This window comes from Ctenopharyngodon idella, chromosome 13 (genome assembly GCF_019924925.1).
Source record: "Ctenopharyngodon idella isolate HZGC_01 chromosome 13, HZGC01, whole genome shotgun sequence".
NCBI lineage: Eukaryota > Metazoa > Chordata > Actinopteri > Cypriniformes > Xenocyprididae > Ctenopharyngodon > Ctenopharyngodon idella.
This window is the reverse complement of record NC_067232.1, coordinates 5,886,588-5,905,125: the sequence shown is the minus strand read 5'-3', so window position 1 is coordinate 5,905,125 and position 18,538 is coordinate 5,886,588. Positions and strand designations below refer to the sequence as shown.

The following is an 18,538-nucleotide window of genomic DNA, read 5'->3' as shown; positions in this document are numbered from 1 at the left end:
ATGAGGGTGAGCAAAAAATGACAGAATTTTTATTATTAAGTGAACTATCCCTTAAAACGGGAAGTCCTTCAGAGACTATGGGTGTGTGGAAACGAAAAACACCAACAAATAATCTGCTCAAGTGTAGTCAACACTTTCTCCAGCATACCTGAGTAAGGCACTGTATTGGGGAAAGATGGCACTTCTGTACTCCACCCACTGCCCGTCTGATGGGTCATCCGTCTCTGTGGGAGTGACCCTGCTCCTGGAGAACAGGTTAAAGGAGGAGAATCTTCGTACTGACACCTGCTGAACATCTGAACTGTCGAGCTGCTTCTGTTTCAGAACCTGCATTGTGAGAGACACATCCATTTGTCTAACGTGATAACCGCATTACATAACGTATTACATTTACGCTCATTTATCAAATAAACTGTCAGCTGTACATTGAACAAGATCCACTGAAACCCCCTCACCTGTCGCAGAAGACCCCATCGTGCACGGGCCACAACGGTTCCACAGTGAGAGTCGTGATTTTGGTGATTATTCGCATGCATTTCTGTCGCAGCTAACGGGGGGTCTTTACATTTATTCATGCCAGAGCAACCTGCTCGATTTGATTCGGTTTCATGCAGAAAATAACGTATCACAGTATAACTACGACAACAGCAAATTGCAGCGTCTAGGCGAAGGCTTATTTGGCACTTGTTCTCTGGATGTGGTTGAAGTAGATGATACAATTTAATACCGTTTTCACCAATTCGCCGGTATGTACTGGTCTCTGTTGCTTAGTAATAAAATCCCACGCTACTTCCGTACACCACCTCCTCTTGTTGCAGGAGGAAAGAAAATCCAATTCATTACCAGAGTCATCGAACACTCTGCTCTATCGGCTTTCATCTATGAATTTTGACTCGATTACTCTTGCCTGAACTAGATGTCATATTTTAGCGCCATTAGTGATTAGGAGTCTGATTCATTTCCGCGAATCGGTTCTTTTGAACAGTTCTTTTCAAAGAGCCGATTGATAGCCTTGTTATATTAATGTTGAAATACAGCCACGTAAAGGCACATATTCTGTAATAGAGGTGTTTATTTTAATTTCATATGTTCCAACTCAGTTTGTTGCAGCGATTCAGCTCATAAAATAGTCATTAAGAATATAAATACAATTTGCATTCCCATTAAACACTATAAAATTCACTTTTATCAGCTAATCCAGTTCACTATTCGGTTCTTGGTTTATTTTCAGTCAGGCATGTACGAAACAGTCTGTTTTGAAAGTTTCAAGGTTAAGTGTTGATCGAGAACAGCTAATGAATCGTTCAGACAGGTTTTGTGAACCAATTCAACCGGTTCATTAAAAAGATCCGACTCAAAAGAACGGGCATCGATAGTGTAAATGTCAGTGCACCTCAGTTCTGCAGAATAAGCACACGGGCTTCAGGGAAGTTTAAGTATTTTGAATGTGCTACTTACCCAGAATGATTAATGCACTGAATTTTTGACATTTACAGTAACAGAAAGACGCGGTTCCTTCATAATCAGAAACTAATTAGACAGTGACATCCTTGCTGCATTAAATGAATCTGACCACCTCCTCTTGTCTGCTGCTTTTGCGATCAGTTTCACGCAATATACATCGAGCGAATATACACCCATTAATCTCACGTCTTTACACTGAGGTAAGATCAAGTTCATAGATGTTGTGGTTTCACATTTGCCCATTTACTTTTTGCATAACTGCGGTAAAGATATTGAACTTTCGTTCGACATTCGCTGAGCAAATTAAGAGACTCATAAAAGTGCATGGTAACAATAAACAAAAATCCTTCATAGGTTCTAAAATATATGTAGCATTAAAAAATAGAATGTAAAAAAGTGTGAATTTACTGTAGCAAGAAAAAATTGTGTTATTCATTAGAAACAGTAAGGTTCTAAAATATATGTAGCATTAAAAAATAGAATGTAAAAAAGTGTGAATTTACTGTAGCAAGAAAAAATAATGTGTTATTCATTAGAAACAGTAACAGTTTGTGTCTATATATATGCATAATAATAAAAAAATATAATTAGCAAAATACTGTTTAAATTGCCTGTAGATGGAGTATAGCATAATCACACTGCAAGTCAACTTCTCAAAAGTATTTTGTGTTTAACATATCCTTCATTTAGGGATTCTCACAGACTACAGCGGAGCTGTCTAAAGCCCAACCACAGAAACTCAGAGTTCAGGAGCAGCGTTTTAAAAGAAGATTGCATTCGATTCACAGGAAGTTTGCCAATGTGCCAGAAAATTCAGAGGTAAGCAACTGTAATGGTGCAAAGTGTGTATAATACATGATTGATATAAGTCTGAGTCATCATTCCCTCAATATCGTCTCAAGTTTCAGGGACACCATCATGTATACTTTGAAGATGGCAAAGGAATCTACAGATCGACCATGGGACACGGTAAAAGATATTAAAGAGGCACCATTTCAGAAAAGACATTTTTTTAGTTCCATGTAGAAACCACTAAATTGATTCATACAGGTGAGCAGGAGATGGTGGAGGTGTTCAGAGCAGACTGGGGAGGAGATGGATATGGAAGCATTCAGAGGGTCAGACTCTCTCCCACAGAGACCATGCTGGCCGCCACTGTAAATAAAGACCACCATGAGGAGACCAGATGCGTATTGGTCCATCTAGGTGGTGTCAACCATCATCAAAATGCCATGTTGGTTTTAGACAACGTGCTCAGCTTTGGTAAGATCTACTATACTTTGATAGTAATGGAAACTTTTTTTGACAGAGTTTTTCCTTAACAAATGTCTTCTCTCTTGCAGAATGGGCCGCAGATGACGTCCTCTTCTACAGCACACAGGAGGCTCTTCGTTGCCTGCATGTTTTCCGTCTTCATCTCAGTGATTCTGGTGTCCAGACCACCCTTGTTTATGAAGAAAAGGATCCAGAGTAAGACCAGAGTGTGCTTAGAGTTGGAATGAAATGGAAGTTGCTATAGTCATTTACAAATAGTGCAATATTCTATAAAAATTAAGAATTGTCTATTTTGATTTCATGGTGACTTTAAGTCCTGCTTGTTGGTGAAGAGTTATTTTGGCCAGCATTGATGTGGTTTTCTGCCCTCTCCTCAGGTTCTTTGTGGAGGTCAGTTGTTCCAGAGACCAGAGACTGGTGACCATTAACTGCAGTAGTAAGATCAGTTCTGAGGTGTGGTTTGTTGACAGCAAGACTCCACTTTCATTCCCCACCCTCATCCAGTCCCGTCAACCTGGTCTACTTTACCATGTGGAGCACTCGGACAACCACCTGTTCATCCTTGCTAACACTGGAGCACATCAGGAGTATCAGGTAATTCCAGCACCAAGAGACTTGAGCAGTATTGTTCAGAACTAAATTATAACTGTGTGTATTTTTTTTCTTTCTCAAATCTCAAGCTACTCAGGGCACCATTAGCCTCTCCGTCCATGCCACACTGGGTGCCTGTGTTCAGTGCTGTTCCAGGAACAGTCATTAAAGATATGGAGCTGCTTCAGGATCACTGTGTGTTCACAGTAAAGGATTCACAGTGTCGACTTCAGATCCAGACTCTTACCACACAAGAGCCCTATCAGTTAAACACTCTCCAGGTGTGAAGAATCCCAAATTTACATACACAACAGTGTTTATTTATAATGATGCTTATTTAAAGAGACATGTTTTATTTGCGATTTTAGATTTGTTTTACTGGATAGATGACATCTTATTTGATTAATTTCTTATTTCTTCTAATTAATGTATTAGAAAGTCTGAAGCCTTTCATGCCTCTCATGTTCTGTTGAGACCGACTTTACTGTCTTTATGCTTTTGGTCCCAGAGACCCTAATGACGTATATGTTCACTATAATATATATATATATATTTTTATATATATATATATATATATTTTTTTTTTTTTTTTTTTTTTTCAGATTCTTTGATTAACATAACGTTTGAAAGAACACACACACACATATCACATATATATTTATCATGGTTTCCATAAGTATTTTAAGCAGCACACCTGTTTTCAACACTGATAATAATGTTTCTTAAGCAGCAAATCAGCATATAATAGTAATAATAATAGTAATAGTAGTAATGCTGAAAATGCAGCTTTACCATCACAGGAATAAATTACACTTTAAAATATATTCAAATCTCACAATACTTCACAGTATTACTGTTTTTGCTGTGTATTTGATCAAATAAATGCAGCCTTGATCAGCATAAGATTTTGCTTATAATCATTTCTCATAAAGAAAATGCCTCAAAGAACTTGATTGTTCAATATGTTTTTGATATATTAAAAGGCTCTCTCAGACCCCATGAGGGTTTACCTTGTACATGATACAAAATGCTCTTTGTACTTTCTAACAGCAATGTTTCTATTTTACCCTTAGCTTCCCCACTGGGCCTGTGATTTATCACCACAGCGTGTTGGGACTGTGGACAGAGGGTCATTTGGTTTTCTCCTGTCCTCCCCAGTGCACCCACCTGTACGCTACCTCTATTCCTCCAGAAAACAAAAGCTCTCCATAACAGAGGACGACGCCCGGTATATCTCCCTCCCTGAGTTTAACACTACACACCTGCAGGCAGCCAGTCAGGTACGAGTTATTTACATATGAGAAGTCGTAAAAGTACAGTGGTACAAAAAGCAGCCCATGTAATTCCAAAAAGCCATAATATCCAAATGTCTGACTTTTTAGGATGGTACAATGGTGCCTTTGACTCTCCTCCATATGCCTGCCTTATCTGAGCTGCATAACGCTCCACTGCTTCTGCATGTATATGGAGCGTATGGTGTTGACCTCAATATGTCCTTCAGTCCTGAGAAGAGACTGTTGCTGGAGGACGGCTGGGCTCTGGCCTACTGCCACGTCAGGTACTGAACTACAACTCTAATAACCTTTTTTCATAGGTATGCTGAAAAATACTTCGAAATGCATCTTTATGTGTGCTTGTGTTGTTTGTGACTGGACAGGGGTGGTGGTGAGCGTGGTCTAGCATGGCATCGAGCGGGCTCTGTGCTGCAGAAGTGGAGGGGAGTGGAAGATCTTGCTGCTTGCATCCAGACTCTTCATCGTTTGGGAGTGTCTCATCCTGCTCTAACCGCCCTCACCGCTCGCAGTGCTGGAGCTGTCCTAGCGGGGGCGTTGTGCAACCATAACCCACAGCTTCTTAGAGCTGTAATTCTACAGGTGGGTTTTCAGTACTTCAGTGACCACACATTTCTTGAGCCATATTTTCACAAGATATATGACATTGCAATTCTCAGCAGGCTCCTTTTCTGGATGTTCTTGGCACAATGCAAGACGCTTCCCTGCCGCTTACTGTTGAGGAGAGGGGGGAGTGGGGAGACCCCCTTATAAGGGAACACAGGGACAACATTGCCTCTTACTGTCCCTGCCACAACATTATACCTCAGGTAAATCACTCAGATATCACATACACTTTCGTTCAAAATATAGGTTGCCTTTCTTTGTTTTTCTTATTCAGAAAGGGTGCATTAAATTGATCAAAAGTGACAGTAAAGACATTTATCAGGTTACAAAAGATTTATATATCTCAAATAAATGCTGTTCTTTTTAACTTTCTATTCATAAAAACAAAAATGTATCATGGTTTCCACAAAAATAAGAGGCAGCACAACTGTTTTTAACATTGATATTAATAAGAAATGTTTTTTGAGCACCAAATCAGCATATTAGAATGATTTCTGAAGTATCATGTGACACTAAAGACTGTAATGGCTGCTGAAAATTCAGCTTTTACATCACAGGAATGAATTACATTTTAAAATATATTCAAACAGAAAACAGTTATTTTAAATTGCAAAAATATTTTACAGTTTTACTGTATTTTTGATCAAATAAATGCAGCCTTAATGAGGCTTAGTGATTTAAAAAAAAAAATCTCACAGACCCCAAACTTTTAATTAGTATTTTGTGTCTTATGATTCAAAGGCCATTTAATAATCATTTCTTATTTTTTCCACAGCTTTACCCATCCATTCTGATCACTGCATATTCAGAAGATCGCAGAGTTCCTTTATCTGGGGTCATGAAGTATGTGGAAAGACTAAAGAAGGCCATCCAAATATGTACCACTCGGGTTGGTGTTAACGGTGAGTGTATAAATGCTCTCTTTAGCCTTTTTAATCAGCTTTACAATCATCAGATTCTCCTAGCACATAAAATTAAGCAATTACAGTTGATGGTTAAGGAGTGTTCTTGGACGTAATCAGCGTAATACATGAACGATAGATAGATAGATAGATAGATAGCATAATATATCTGGAATCTAGACATCTCATTAGTCCAAGAAGTGAAGAATATTATCAAAACTAAGCTGCAGTATTAAAAACTCTAATAAACCAAGTGAAGTATAATGGAAATGAACTTGGAGGTCACTGGCTGTAATCCCAGCTCTCAAATAAACCCCTGGGCTTAAGAGAAGCACTTACACTCTCTCCTCAGGAGAGAAGAGCACTGATCTGGAAACAGGTGATGTGGAGCGGTTCCTCTCCATATCAGCCTGAGGTCACCTTGTGTGTGAGCTGCTGCGTGAGACACTCTGTCAGCACATCTTAGTCCAGACCCCCTCCGTTAGACTCCCTCTCCATCTGTGTGCCATTAATTATTTTTATTACAGACACACATGCACAGAAACACCTTCGCTAACACCCCACACACATACGCAAAGAAAAAACGAAAGTTCCTCTAATCTCTCCCATTCCTCTCCGGGAGATAAAACGCTGATCACACATGCTGCCAGCTCAGACGATTAACATGTTTATGAGATAGTGCATCAGCCGAGGAGATAAGGAACAATACACTGGGCTGTGCCAAGGTCAGGAGAAGGCTTGTGAAACATGCGGACCAGAGAAGGAGCGGGATGAAGAGAGACACCGGCGGCCGTACTGCAGATAAGAGGCAGATGACAGAGTTTTAAGGATTAGGCATATGATTTTTACACTCAGCTTCACTTCAGAGAGATCCCATCACCGTGGGGAAATAAGGCAGCCAGGCAAAGGAGTGGGCCAAGTCCACCTACATGGCAGCCTCTCATCATCCACTCTGTTTCAAGAGCGCTGACTTTAAAGTGCTGCATGTGATGCCCAGGTGTTGTGATGGAGAGCCAGAGTACCGGATTATGCTTGGATATTGTCAGTCTAGTCTTACATATTCAGTGCGTTTGGCCTTGTGACAAACATGAACTAGTATACATGCATTTCTTTATCTACTGTATTCATGTGCCCCAAGATCAATTTTTGGCTTACTTATGTTTATTTAAAGGTGCTTCAGTAACTTTTTCCTTATTAAAAAAAAAATTACTCCATAGTTGATATTGTTAACTAAAACTATTAAAAATTGTTAATGGATATAAAGCTGCATTAATAAAATAAAAGTTAAATATTAGACAAAAAAAAAAAAAAATTATTTCAGTTAGTTGCCAAGGCAACATTACTAATTTTCATTTAAGCTGAAAAAATAAAACTATTGATGCTACATAGAAATATGTTTAAAAAGTTAATAAATAGATTTATATTTATATAGAGAGAGAGAGAGAGAGAGAGATTTATATATATAATGCCACTTGAAAGTTTGTAAACCCCTTACAGAATCTGTGAAAATGTGAAATATTTTAACAAAATAAGAGAGATCATACAAAATGAATGTTATTTTTTATTTAGTACTGTCCTGAGTAAGATACTTTACATAAAAGATGTTTAAATATAATTAAAAAAGGTTCAAACATGATGCATTAAGAACTGGGGGGTGAATTTTTGAATTTTAAGATCAAGGTAAATTGTACTTAATTTGTCTTCCAGGAAACATGCAAGTATCTTCTGTTGCTTCCAAAGGGCAGTACTAAATGAAAAAAAAACAATATTTAAACAAAATAAGAAAAATTTGGACTTTTTCATCCTGTTCAAAAGTTTTCAGTTGCGATAGTCTTTTCTTTCCTAATGTGACGTATATATCTGAAAGAGTGAAAAAGCTTCTCGAACAAGAAAATGTAGGGTGGGAGATAATTTTGTCCATCTGGAATTGATTGGATCATTGTGGTTTGCTATATTGCTGTGATCTCATGTGAGTGACAGGTTGTCCCACCCTCGTGCCCGTAAACGTGTCTTCCGAAGAGGGAGGGGAAGTTAAATATAAGTGCACAGATAAATCATTTATAATAAACACTGCAATATTCCATAAACAAGCAAGAATTGTCAATTCGTGGTGATACACGTGAACCTGTGCCTCTTTAATTTAATATGCTTCCCGCACTGTTCAACTACCAGCACGTGTCCCAGCTGTCATTCTGGACATGCAGCCAGGAGGTGATCACTTTGGCCCTGAGGATTTTCATCTGTCCTTGAATGAGGTACATAAACAATTATATTCATCCCACACCTTATCAGACTGAATTGTGAAATTACCTGCATAAAACTTGAGCATGCTGGGTATTATAAAGCTTTGGATTAATCGTCAAGGTTGTGATTATATAATGATCAAGTAAAAGTGCATTTTTTCAGTATATATACTGAAAATATATTCGCATGAGAATCAGTTGAGATATCACCTTCTCTCACAGTTTGATGTCACACATTAACTTATACTGTACTGTTGAATGCTGTTAAACTTTTTGTCATGGTGTATTTTTGCAGGCTATATAGTAATCATATATTTGAAGTGAGCTTTTATTTGTGTAATATCTGCTATCTTTTTTTTCCCCTCACAGAGTGCCCGGCAGTTAGCCTTTCTTTACACGGAACTTGGACTAGACCACCAAAAAACTCGACGGAGACAAAAAAAAAAGCTCAGATAACCTAACTAGCAAGTCCTATAAACACTGAAACAAAGTTGTTTTTGTATGTGTGAATGAAAAACAAGTAGACCAAAAAGTTTTTTTAATAAACCAAACCATTTTGTTTCATAGATGCTGTTATTTCTTTTTGAATAAAGGTTTGTCTTTTATTCTGGCAAAAATAAAATCTAACAGTGTCCAAAACTAGTTGTAATGTGACAAGTTTGCACTGACAAACAACTGTTAACACAAAAGTTATCACAGCCAATCAGAAAATAATTGATGTTCAGGGTACAGTTCTGTGGAGTGTGATTTTGGACCAATGAGATTTCAGAGTGGGCAGGACTAGCCAGCATGACACCACAAAAAATAAAACATGGAATAGATAGCCTTTATCATTTGTCGATTTGCTGTGTCAGCCTGATTAAGACAAGTATCCTCAACACTTGTACAGAATATCTAGTGCGGACAAATAGCAGGCTTTCTCAGAAACATAACATTCAGATTCATGGTTAGGGTGAAATCGCTGATTGGTAGAATATTCCAGGAGCAATCCTTGGCCTTGAGATGTTGGAATACTGGATTTAGAGAAAGTCTTCTGGCTTATTGGCACTGTACTTAAGTGCACAGTAAGGGAATCTGGCAGCTCACTAAACGAAGACAAGTCAGTTGTAGTAGCCTTGCCGAAGTTTAGAACCACCAGGAAGCCTTTATTGAGCCCATCCAGCTCACGCAAATAAGCAAATATGTTGACATCACTCCAGACGAAGCAGAACCAGCCTCGGGACAGGACGATCTCCGACATTTTGAGCAAATTCAGAGCACGATACTGTGAAATGGTAGAGTCTTGTTCGGTCTTCTGAAGCTGGAGAGAAAAATATAAGCTGGGATTAGATTTTTCCCTACTTTAACACACAGATTGTTTTCATAGCAGTCGAAATCAACGTACCTCCACATTGACAGTGCTGTAGTCTGGAGCGATGTCAAGCCATGTGCCGTTTTGACTGTCACTAAAGCCAGCATTGAGTTTATCATTCCACTGCATTGGTGTTCGCTGCGGGTCTCGACTGTTGCTCTTAATGGTAAAATAAAGTATATATTTAATTTAAAAAAATGCATTAAATTGATCAAAAGTGACAGTAACTTTTTAAAATAAATTGTTCTTGTGAACTTTTCAAAAAAAGTATCACAGTTTCCACAAAAAAATTATGAAGCACAACTGTTTTAACATTTATTATAATATGAAATGTTTCTCGAGCATATGATTTCTGAAAGACTGTGTGACATTGAAGACTAAAATTTCAAGAATACATTACACAATAAAATGTTTTTTTTTTATTGTAATAATATTTCACAATATTTTTGTATTTTTTATCAAATAAATGTGGCCTTCGATCATAAGAGACTTCTTTCAAAAATATTTTAAAAATCCCCCAAATCGACCCCAAACTTTTGAACGGTAGTTCGTCCACTAAAACAATTAAAACAATTAAAAGTGAAAGTGACATGTGAAGGCCAAGTATGGTCACCAAGTATGTCCTCTGCATTTAACCCAGGGGTCTCCAAACTCGGTCCTGGAGGGTCACTGTCCTGCAGAGTTCAGCTCCAACCCCATTAAACACACCTGAACCAGCTAATAAAGGTCTAATTTGGCATACTAGAAACTTCCAGGCAAGTATGATGAGGCAAGTTGGAGCTAAACTCTGCAGGACAGTGGTCCTCCAGGACCGAGTTTGGAAACCCCTGATTTAACCCATCCAAGTTAATGCACACACATTAGGAGTAGTGAGTAGTGAACACAAACACACCCAGAGCAGCCATTTGCTGTGGCGCCCGGGGAGTGATTGGGGTTTAGGTGCCTTGCTCAAGTCATTTCTCGCTGGTATTGAGAATCGAACCCGCAACCTTCAGGTTACCAGTCTGACTCTAACCATTAGGCCATGGCTGCCTTAATAGGGCAACTAAAAGGACTTTTACAGCTCAAACAACATATATTTGAATAAGAGTACAAAAGTGCTAAATTTTAATGTGCTTAATGTAACTATTGTTTTAAAAAAAATAATGGAAGTATTTTACACTTACTGGATCATGTTGTCCAAAAGGATCCTGAATTACCGATACATTTACGTTCACCATGCCAATCTCCTCTCCGTAGTATGTAGTGGGAGTTCCAGGCAGGGTTAACAACAGCATGTTTATAGCACGTACATATTCCTTACCAGCACTGGAGGCTATACGTGGCTTGTCATGGTTTCCCACCTATATATGTAAACAAACACATTTTGTGACCGTAACAAACCGAACAAAATGTATTTTAAAGTTTATATTTGAAGCTGGAATGTAAAATTTTTTTCCATTTTAATCTCAATTTGACCATAGGCAGCACAATTTGAAAACAATCTTTATTTTTTCCTTTTCTTTATTTTTTCTAACATCTGGTCACTCACCACCCAGTTTGGCCATTTTCCCTTTGGCATATTCGACATCCATAAATTAACCAGGCCTTTGGCTTGATTTCCTGACAGATCATCAGGAAGATAAAGTAGATAGAAGTTAAAGGGAAAGTCTCCTTCTGTGGCATAGCTTGTGCCATAGTACCTCATGGTTTTTTCAATTTCTTCGTAGTCATAACACTCTGTAACCATGAATCTAAGTGAGAGAAAACACAAAAGAGCCATTTACAAGAGAGAAACACGTGGAGATTCGTGAAGTAGAAGAACTGAGGATACCTGTAGCGGCCAGGTTCTCTGCTGTAGGCGTCCATCTCTATCCTCCATTCTGTCAGGATCTCATGTAGCCCCGCTTGTGTGTAGGTGTAGTCATGGTACAGCTCAAACTCTGTGTCCACAGTCGACTGAAAGACATCAAGAGAGGAAAGAATGAGGATAACCTTGTAGTTAGATACAATGGAAATCAGATGTGCAGTGTAAGTACATTACTTTAAACACAAACTGAGGGATGAATGAATATGATTTTCTACAGTAATCCACAACATGTCACAGATGATAGAGTTTAACTTGTGTTGAACCCGGAACATTTTTCTAAGTTAGTGGTAACAAGTCCATTAGGACCGAAGTCATTGAAGAAAGAGGGCCAAGACCGCTGAGTCATTCCACGGCCTTCCCTAGATCTTCAGTGGCTTTGTGATCATCTGGAATTAGGATAATGGGCATGACTTGCCAGTAAATCCAGAGAAATATGCACTAGTAATCCTTAAATGACATTGTGAGAACAAAGAATAGTAACATGACTCTTCCTAAATGCATTCAGAGAATAATTGTGGCTCTGGCAGATCAAGTGCTTCAATAAATAAGTGTGTAAACTGAATGTGTATGTTTTCATGAGATTATATAGCACAGGACATTGTTTGGCTTACTGGATCTTGGTCAGGGTCAACCTGTGGTTCATTTCTCAAATGTGTGGCCTCAAGCATGTGTTTCACAGCGTCCACGCGGAACCCATCCACCCCCTTCTTCAGCCAGAAATGGATTATGTCCTATTACACAGACATGAAACAAAGATCAAAGAGGGTCCATGTTTGCAGTGAAACATGATATGGTATGGTGGATTGCAGTTCTGCATGAAGGGCCTTTTTGTTTAAGAGTTTGAAGGCTTATATTCCTCCTCCACCAATATTTAAAAATATTTCACTCTTCAACAATAACGTCCTGTGTAAATGAAAACATAACGGTGATTAAATGGGTGGTGGCTTCATGCTTAGGTGGTTTAAAGCCCCCTTACATTCATTCATTTGTTCAAAATATTCATTCAGACAGTCACCAATTTTCTTAACACTTTTTCTCATTCACACACTGCTTTTTCCCACAGCAACATTCACTCCAAAAATTGTGTATCCAAAAATGAATGTTGAATTTTTTTTTTTTTTTTTTTTTTAGTTAAGCTCAAGCTCTAGAACGTTTTATTGGCTACAAATAGAATAAAATTAATTTATTAAAATAAATCCTTATCCATTCGTCAAAAATGACTGAAAAAGTATATACACACTCAAAATAAAGGTTCATTATTGGCATCTATGGTTCCATGAAGAACCATTAATGTCCATGGAAAATTTTCTTTGCACAAAAAAAAGGTTGTTCTGATTATTAAAATGTTCTTCACTTTAGGAAAATCACGTCACACTATGGTTCTTGGATGAACCCTTTGGGTTCCCCAAAGAACAGTTTGGAACCCAAAATGGTTCATCCAAAAACCATCCTAGTGTTAAGTGTTTTTCCTAACTTAAAATGGTTCATCTGTGGCATCACTGCAAAAAAACCTTTTGGAACCTAAAGTATGCATCATGTTCACAGTCAAGTTGTTTCCTGCATGCTTCTTTTAGCTCTGTCTTACCGTCATCTCCTCTACGACTAGAGGGTTACGGTAGTTCAGGTCTGGCTGTTCCTTGAGGAACTGATGGAAATAGCACTGTTGTCGCATTTCATCATACTCCCAGGTGGAATTCCCAAAGACACTTACCTGGATAAACAATGTGACACTTATAGTCAACCACATCCAAGTACTATATGTAAATGTTTTCTATTTGTTTTACTTAATTCAGTTCTAATAGTAACAAAAAAAAGTAATGTGCTATAAATAATGATGAGATATAATAGCGAAGCTTGGGACAAACATACAGAATAGCACTGATTCTTTATGTTGAACCATAAAATTCAAGACCCAACTGGATAATGCTACAGCAGCTGTCACTATTCACTGGTTTGTTTGCATTGTGAGGATGGACATTCATACCCAGTTGTTAGGAGGTTTGTCTGCTGTGCAGTTAACCCAGATGTAGTAGTCTTTATAGGGCTCTGTGCCATTACGGCTAAGTTGGAACCAAATGTGTTTGTCGCTGGTGTGGTTTGGGATGTAGTCCATGATCAGCTTTAGACCTGGGCCAAAAAAAAAAACATGAACGCGGTTATCTTATCAAACAGAGCATTTTATAGTGATTATTGTAATAATGGTGTTATAACATTGTAACAAGTTTGGAACTGTTAATTATTAACCATAATGTTACTCATGAAACTCATAACATGCAAAAATTCAAACTATAGCCATAAACACAGCAAAAAATGATGGCTGCACAATGAGTCATTGTGTTACAAGTTGTTGGTTGACAACAAAGTTGATTGAAATATCTTCGATCATTTATTATAATGCATGCCCACCTCTGTCATGCATGCTTGTTAGGAGGTCGTCAAAGTCTTCCATCGTTCCAAAGATAGGGTCAACCTCCCTGAAGTCCTCTACGTCATAGCCAAAGTCCCTCATAGGAGACTTGTAGAAAGGACTGATCCAGATTGCTTTAATGTTCAGGTACTCAAAATGACTCAGTTTCTCCCTGATTCCTGAAATCAAACACTGAATTATAAAACTGTTATCTACACATTTTTGCACCTTTGATCTGTACTAAGACATTTGACAATCCTCACAATGATCAATCCAACCTTTTTTATCATTTCAATCTTTTACTATCTATATATGATCATTTTGGAGGGTCACTAAGGTCATTATACGTCTCATGTAGAAGATAAGCTGGTGTTTTGTCTTATCCATAGTGTTTGCTTTGTGTGAACATGTTTCAAAGTAAAATACTAATGACCCTGTAATGTACCACCATAAAATCAGTTTTATTAACTTTATGGCATGTGTAGACGCAATTTTACCCGTTACATAAGAGCATTAAACAACCTCCTCCTATTGCATGAAACAGAATATGCAGCAACACAGAACTATTATGAGCCAAAAAACAAGGCTTTTGTGTGTCTGTCCATGCCATCAATACACTCACTTCTCAAGCTGGAGGGAACTTGTTTTTCAAGGCAGCTTGAAACTTTTTCAGCCTTTTTGTTTTTGTTTTAGGCCCTTCGCCGGGAGTTTGATTGACAGGCGATCTAACCAATCATAACGCCGAATCCGCCATTTTGTCCAACAAAGCAGTCAGGGGAGTTAGTAGATTAACTCAGTGGACTTGACTGTGTTTACAGAAATGGTGTGTATATCTTTCCGCGGTTGAGACATTCCTTATGATGTTCATTCATGTTTATTTGATGCTATAAATCAACTAACGTTAGTAGGAAGAGATGATCGGTTCACGAGCCGCTTGAACTGAGGCACTACAGCAGTCTGTCACGACACATTAAAGAGCCACAAAACGGTATTTGTTGTTTAAATTTCCTTAAAAATGACAAAATTTGAAATTTGAGACCTTGTTTCATATCAAAAGTAACCTGCTCTGTCTTGCCTGTCGACGCGTTGTCAGTGTCCTCTTTGCTCCGCGATGTATTTTTCACTGCGTGAGAACATGATGTGTGGCGAGAGATCGGCATGGCTTGTCGGACATAGCAACAGTAACTAAAGGTGGCGGGTCTTTGCGAACGGTCAATTGACTTATGTAGTCTCAGAACTATTAAAAGTAACCAAATTGTTGAAAATGGTCACATTATGCACACTAGGATGTGTGTAGGTACATTGGGTGTTCTCAGAATGACTGATATCACACTGAAAATACAAGATCCAAACCTGACACAAAGGTTCTCAACAATATTATGTAAGATTTAGAAATCACAGAACAGTTTACTTGAATTATTACACTATTTGCATGTACACATAGACAAAATGTTTACATATATTTCAAAATACTATCATGTTATGCAACAAGAAAATGATATTAAAAACATTTTATTTAAATCTTAAAATGTAATTTAATTTAATTTAGTCTAATAACCATTACTAAAATAGTTTTTTGTGCTGAATGCATAAAAAGGTGGTACATAATTGCCTACTTTGCATATGTTTGGAGGGCAACTTTTAATACAAGGTACATAACAGAAAATATTGCAATTATCCGTGGTGTTATCGTTAACTAAATTTATTAAATATCATTTTTCGGTAATTGAAATAAAGTAAACAAAAAAATAAAATAAATGTTAGATGAAAAAAAAAAAAATGAAATTTAGAAATGTTGCATTGTCAACTAGCTACAATAAATAAGTCTAAGTTGAAATACTAAAATTATTTAAACTAAAACTGAAATAAAAAAAATAAGCTAAATAGAAATATTAAAAAAAAAATCAAATGAAAACTGTAAGCTATTTCAAAATATTAAATACTATAATAACATAGACTACTAAAATAATGAGTATAACAACTTTACATTGCTTCATGGGAACATCTTAAAGGGGTTTTTTTTTGTTTGTTTGTTTTTTCCCTTAACCAAAAATTACCTTTAAGGTCTCCAACACCATCCGCATTTGAATCTTTGAATGATCGTGGATAAACCTGATAGACCGGAGTCAGCTGCCACCAGCTCATGCATCGAGGTGACAGCGCCACGATCGTAATGGTCATGGCAATCAGAGCCAGGGTGCATGCGATTATCAGCCAGAAAATAATCTCTCGAGGTATTCGGTAGCAGGCTTTGCTCGAGTATAACATCAGAACCTCTTTGGGCATCCCAGCATATGGTTTGATCTGAGTGTATACATTTTCCTCCGGCCTGGCGGTGATGGAGATGCTGGTGGCCTGTTGCTCTCGAGTGCTTGATGCATCAGATGTATCATCATCATCCTCTTGAAAGGCTGCATTCTGGGCACCTTCTTTCAGCTCCACCGTGTCGATGTTTGTGATTTTGGTCAAACTCATCGTTCTTCGTTCAATTCCACAGCACAGGAACAACGCTTGTGAGAGCCGACACAGCCAGAGTCCTGTTAAATAGAGGCATTCACAAGTCCATAGTGCACAACACTCATTCAGTCTCCATTGCTCTCACACACACAATAAAACCCCTCCCAGAGGAATGTGGCAGAGATTAGCAAGGCCAATCACACACTGCCTTGGCTACATATTATTGAAAAGTCAGGTAACTCATCATGACATTGGCTATAAGTGACAGTTTACAAGGTTTTAGTGTTGCGGACAACACTGTCTACACAGGATTCTCAAACAGAACCACAATATTTGAGTTAGCAAACTAAAGACAGCTAGTTAGCCAGCTAGCTTTCTCATTGTATGAAAAACTAGATGGCAAGCTTTTACCATATGAACAAGCCTTTAGTTTCTTAGCTGACAGATTTTCCCTGAAATCAGATGTCTGCGAATTAACAAAATATGAATCTTGTCCAACTTTCAACTTGTTAAATAGATTGTAAACTGCAGCTTGATTATATAATTTTATTGATGTTTATGCATACAGTCAAGGCCTGATCACATTAAAATACCATTAAAAATTAATTTAACGTTTAAAAATCATTACCAAAAATATTGAATGCATAAAAAGTGGTACATAATTCATTGCCTAATTTTCATGCTTTTGGGCAACTTCAAATACAAAATACATAACACAAAATGTTATTACCTAAAACTAAATATATTAAAAATGTTTTCATAATTGAGATAAAGCTTCAATAAGATGTAAAAAAAAAAAATTACTAGTAATGTTGTAATGTTGTAACTAGTAATGTTGCCTTGGCCAACTAACGACTAAAGTACTAAAAATGACTGAAAATGAAACAAATAAAATAAAGCTAAATAGAATATTTAAAAAATGAGTAAAAATGACAAACATAAAATTACTAGAACTTAAAAATAAAAACAAAGTATATTTTAGAAAGCTAAAATATTCAAATATTAATAAATACTACAATAGTATATAAGTAATACTAAGTTATAATGAGAATAAGAGAAGCTTTTTTCACCATGTGACAAATTGGCTGGCAAACTTTTACCTTATAAACAATGTTAGTTTCTCCCTGAAATCAGATCTCTTTAAGAATTAACAAAACAAGAATCCTGTCCAACTTGTAATGTAACTAGTTAACTATTAGATTGTAAACTGCAACTTGATTATATAATTTTATTGATGTTTATACAGATTATCAAGGTCTGATCACACCCAGACGAATATTCGGTGCGATGATATTGAATATTTGAATAAATAGATGTTAATGTGTCTTTCAACTGGCAGAGCTGCTGTTATTACACAAAACTATGACTTGGTGGTGACTATTTTGCCAAGCGATAATGAATAGCAGAGGAAGCGGCTCTCTTGTATTTGGGTTTGTTTGATAAATACCATAGAGTGCTGCAGAGATGGTATATTTTTGTAGGCCAAAACCCAGAAAGAAGTTAGCATTTTAGCACTTCCGGTTCCACCGTCCTGAAGCCAGTGGGTTTTTTGAATGGGTATTTAGTTAAAAGACTGAAATAAGGTCTATAGTTAACACAAGCTCAATATATTTTCACATTTTATTCTATGAAATACATTAGTAACAACTTTTTTGTTAAAACCTTTCACTGGTCTTGAAATAGGCGGTTGTTAACAAGCATCTAAATGGGAGGTTGTCAGGGACACATTAGAAAGAATAGACAAAATTTAGCATGATAACCAATTAGCATGCTAAGCTATTTAGTAAAGGACAACAAACACAGCAATGGTCAATTTGAAAAAGGTAACAGTAGCAAATATCAAAAAACATTTCTGTTCAGTCATTTCTGTGCGGCTCAGTCCAAAGATCACCTGAGCAGATTTTGGACAAAATTCCCTAAGAGTTGTCGGAAACTTTGTGATGTCGTGGTATAGTTCGTTTATTGATATGTTTTACTTGTGGTGATACTATTTAGGCTTCAAAATTCATTAAAGTTGTGTTCATTTGTAAAGATTATCAAGTACCGGCTTTTCTATAAGCGCCACCTACTGTCAGACAGTGATTTTGCATGTTAATTCAGC

At 37.3% G+C, this 18,538-nt stretch overlaps 3 protein-coding genes across 5 annotated transcripts in view; 1 reads left to right on the top strand and 2 right to left on the bottom strand.

Annotated features, from left to right (window-relative positions):
* camkmt (calmodulin-lysine N-methyltransferase) overlaps positions 1-829 on the bottom strand; it is a 114,429-nt gene extending 113,600 nt beyond the window's left edge. The window contains exons 1-2 of one of the 2 annotated variants that reach the window (XM_051917562.1): positions 456-829; positions 149-327 (exon numbers count right to left, since the gene is read on the bottom strand). In XM_051917562.1, coding sequence (XP_051773522.1) covers positions 149-327; positions 456-575 — 299 coding nt within the window. In that variant the 5' untranslated portion in view covers positions 576-829. The remainder of the gene's footprint in view (positions 1-148; positions 328-455) is intronic. The other variant, XM_051917560.1, reaches the window with a different exon arrangement.
* Positions 830-1,346: 517 nt separating this feature from the next.
* On the top strand, positions 1,347-8,939 carry prepl (prolyl endopeptidase like). Of its 2 annotated transcripts, none has more exons than XM_051916570.1 (14): positions 1,347-1,664; positions 2,155-2,283; positions 2,367-2,433; positions 2,515-2,727; positions 2,808-2,934; positions 3,117-3,333; positions 3,420-3,611; positions 4,404-4,610; positions 4,713-4,888; positions 4,988-5,204; positions 5,282-5,431; positions 6,004-6,130; positions 8,303-8,385; positions 8,743-8,939. In XM_051916570.1, exons 1-14 carry the CDS (start codon positions 1,563-1,565, stop codon positions 8,827-8,829), a joined length of 2,094 nt encoding a protein of 697 aa, XP_051772530.1. In that variant the 5' UTR covers positions 1,347-1,562; the 3' UTR covers positions 8,830-8,939. The 2 variants fall into 2 exon arrangements, with proteins under 2 accessions (XP_051772530.1, XP_051772531.1); XM_051916571.1 differs by having other exon boundaries at positions 1,348-1,664; positions 5,285-5,431.
* slc3a1 (solute carrier family 3 member 1) lies at positions 8,897-16,513 on the bottom strand. The gene is made up of 10 exons (XM_051916572.1): positions 16,038-16,513; positions 13,980-14,159; positions 13,558-13,700; positions 13,159-13,284; positions 12,185-12,304; positions 11,538-11,662; positions 11,256-11,457; positions 10,891-11,067; positions 9,758-9,883; positions 8,897-9,673 (listed from the first exon to the last, which is right to left on the bottom strand). The coding sequence occupies exons 1-10, from the start codon at positions 16,453-16,455 to the stop codon at positions 9,248-9,250; spliced, it is 2,043 nt and encodes a 680-aa protein (XP_051772532.1). The 5' UTR covers positions 16,456-16,513; the 3' UTR covers positions 8,897-9,247.
* Between the last annotated feature and the right edge of the window lie 2,025 nt (positions 16,514-18,538).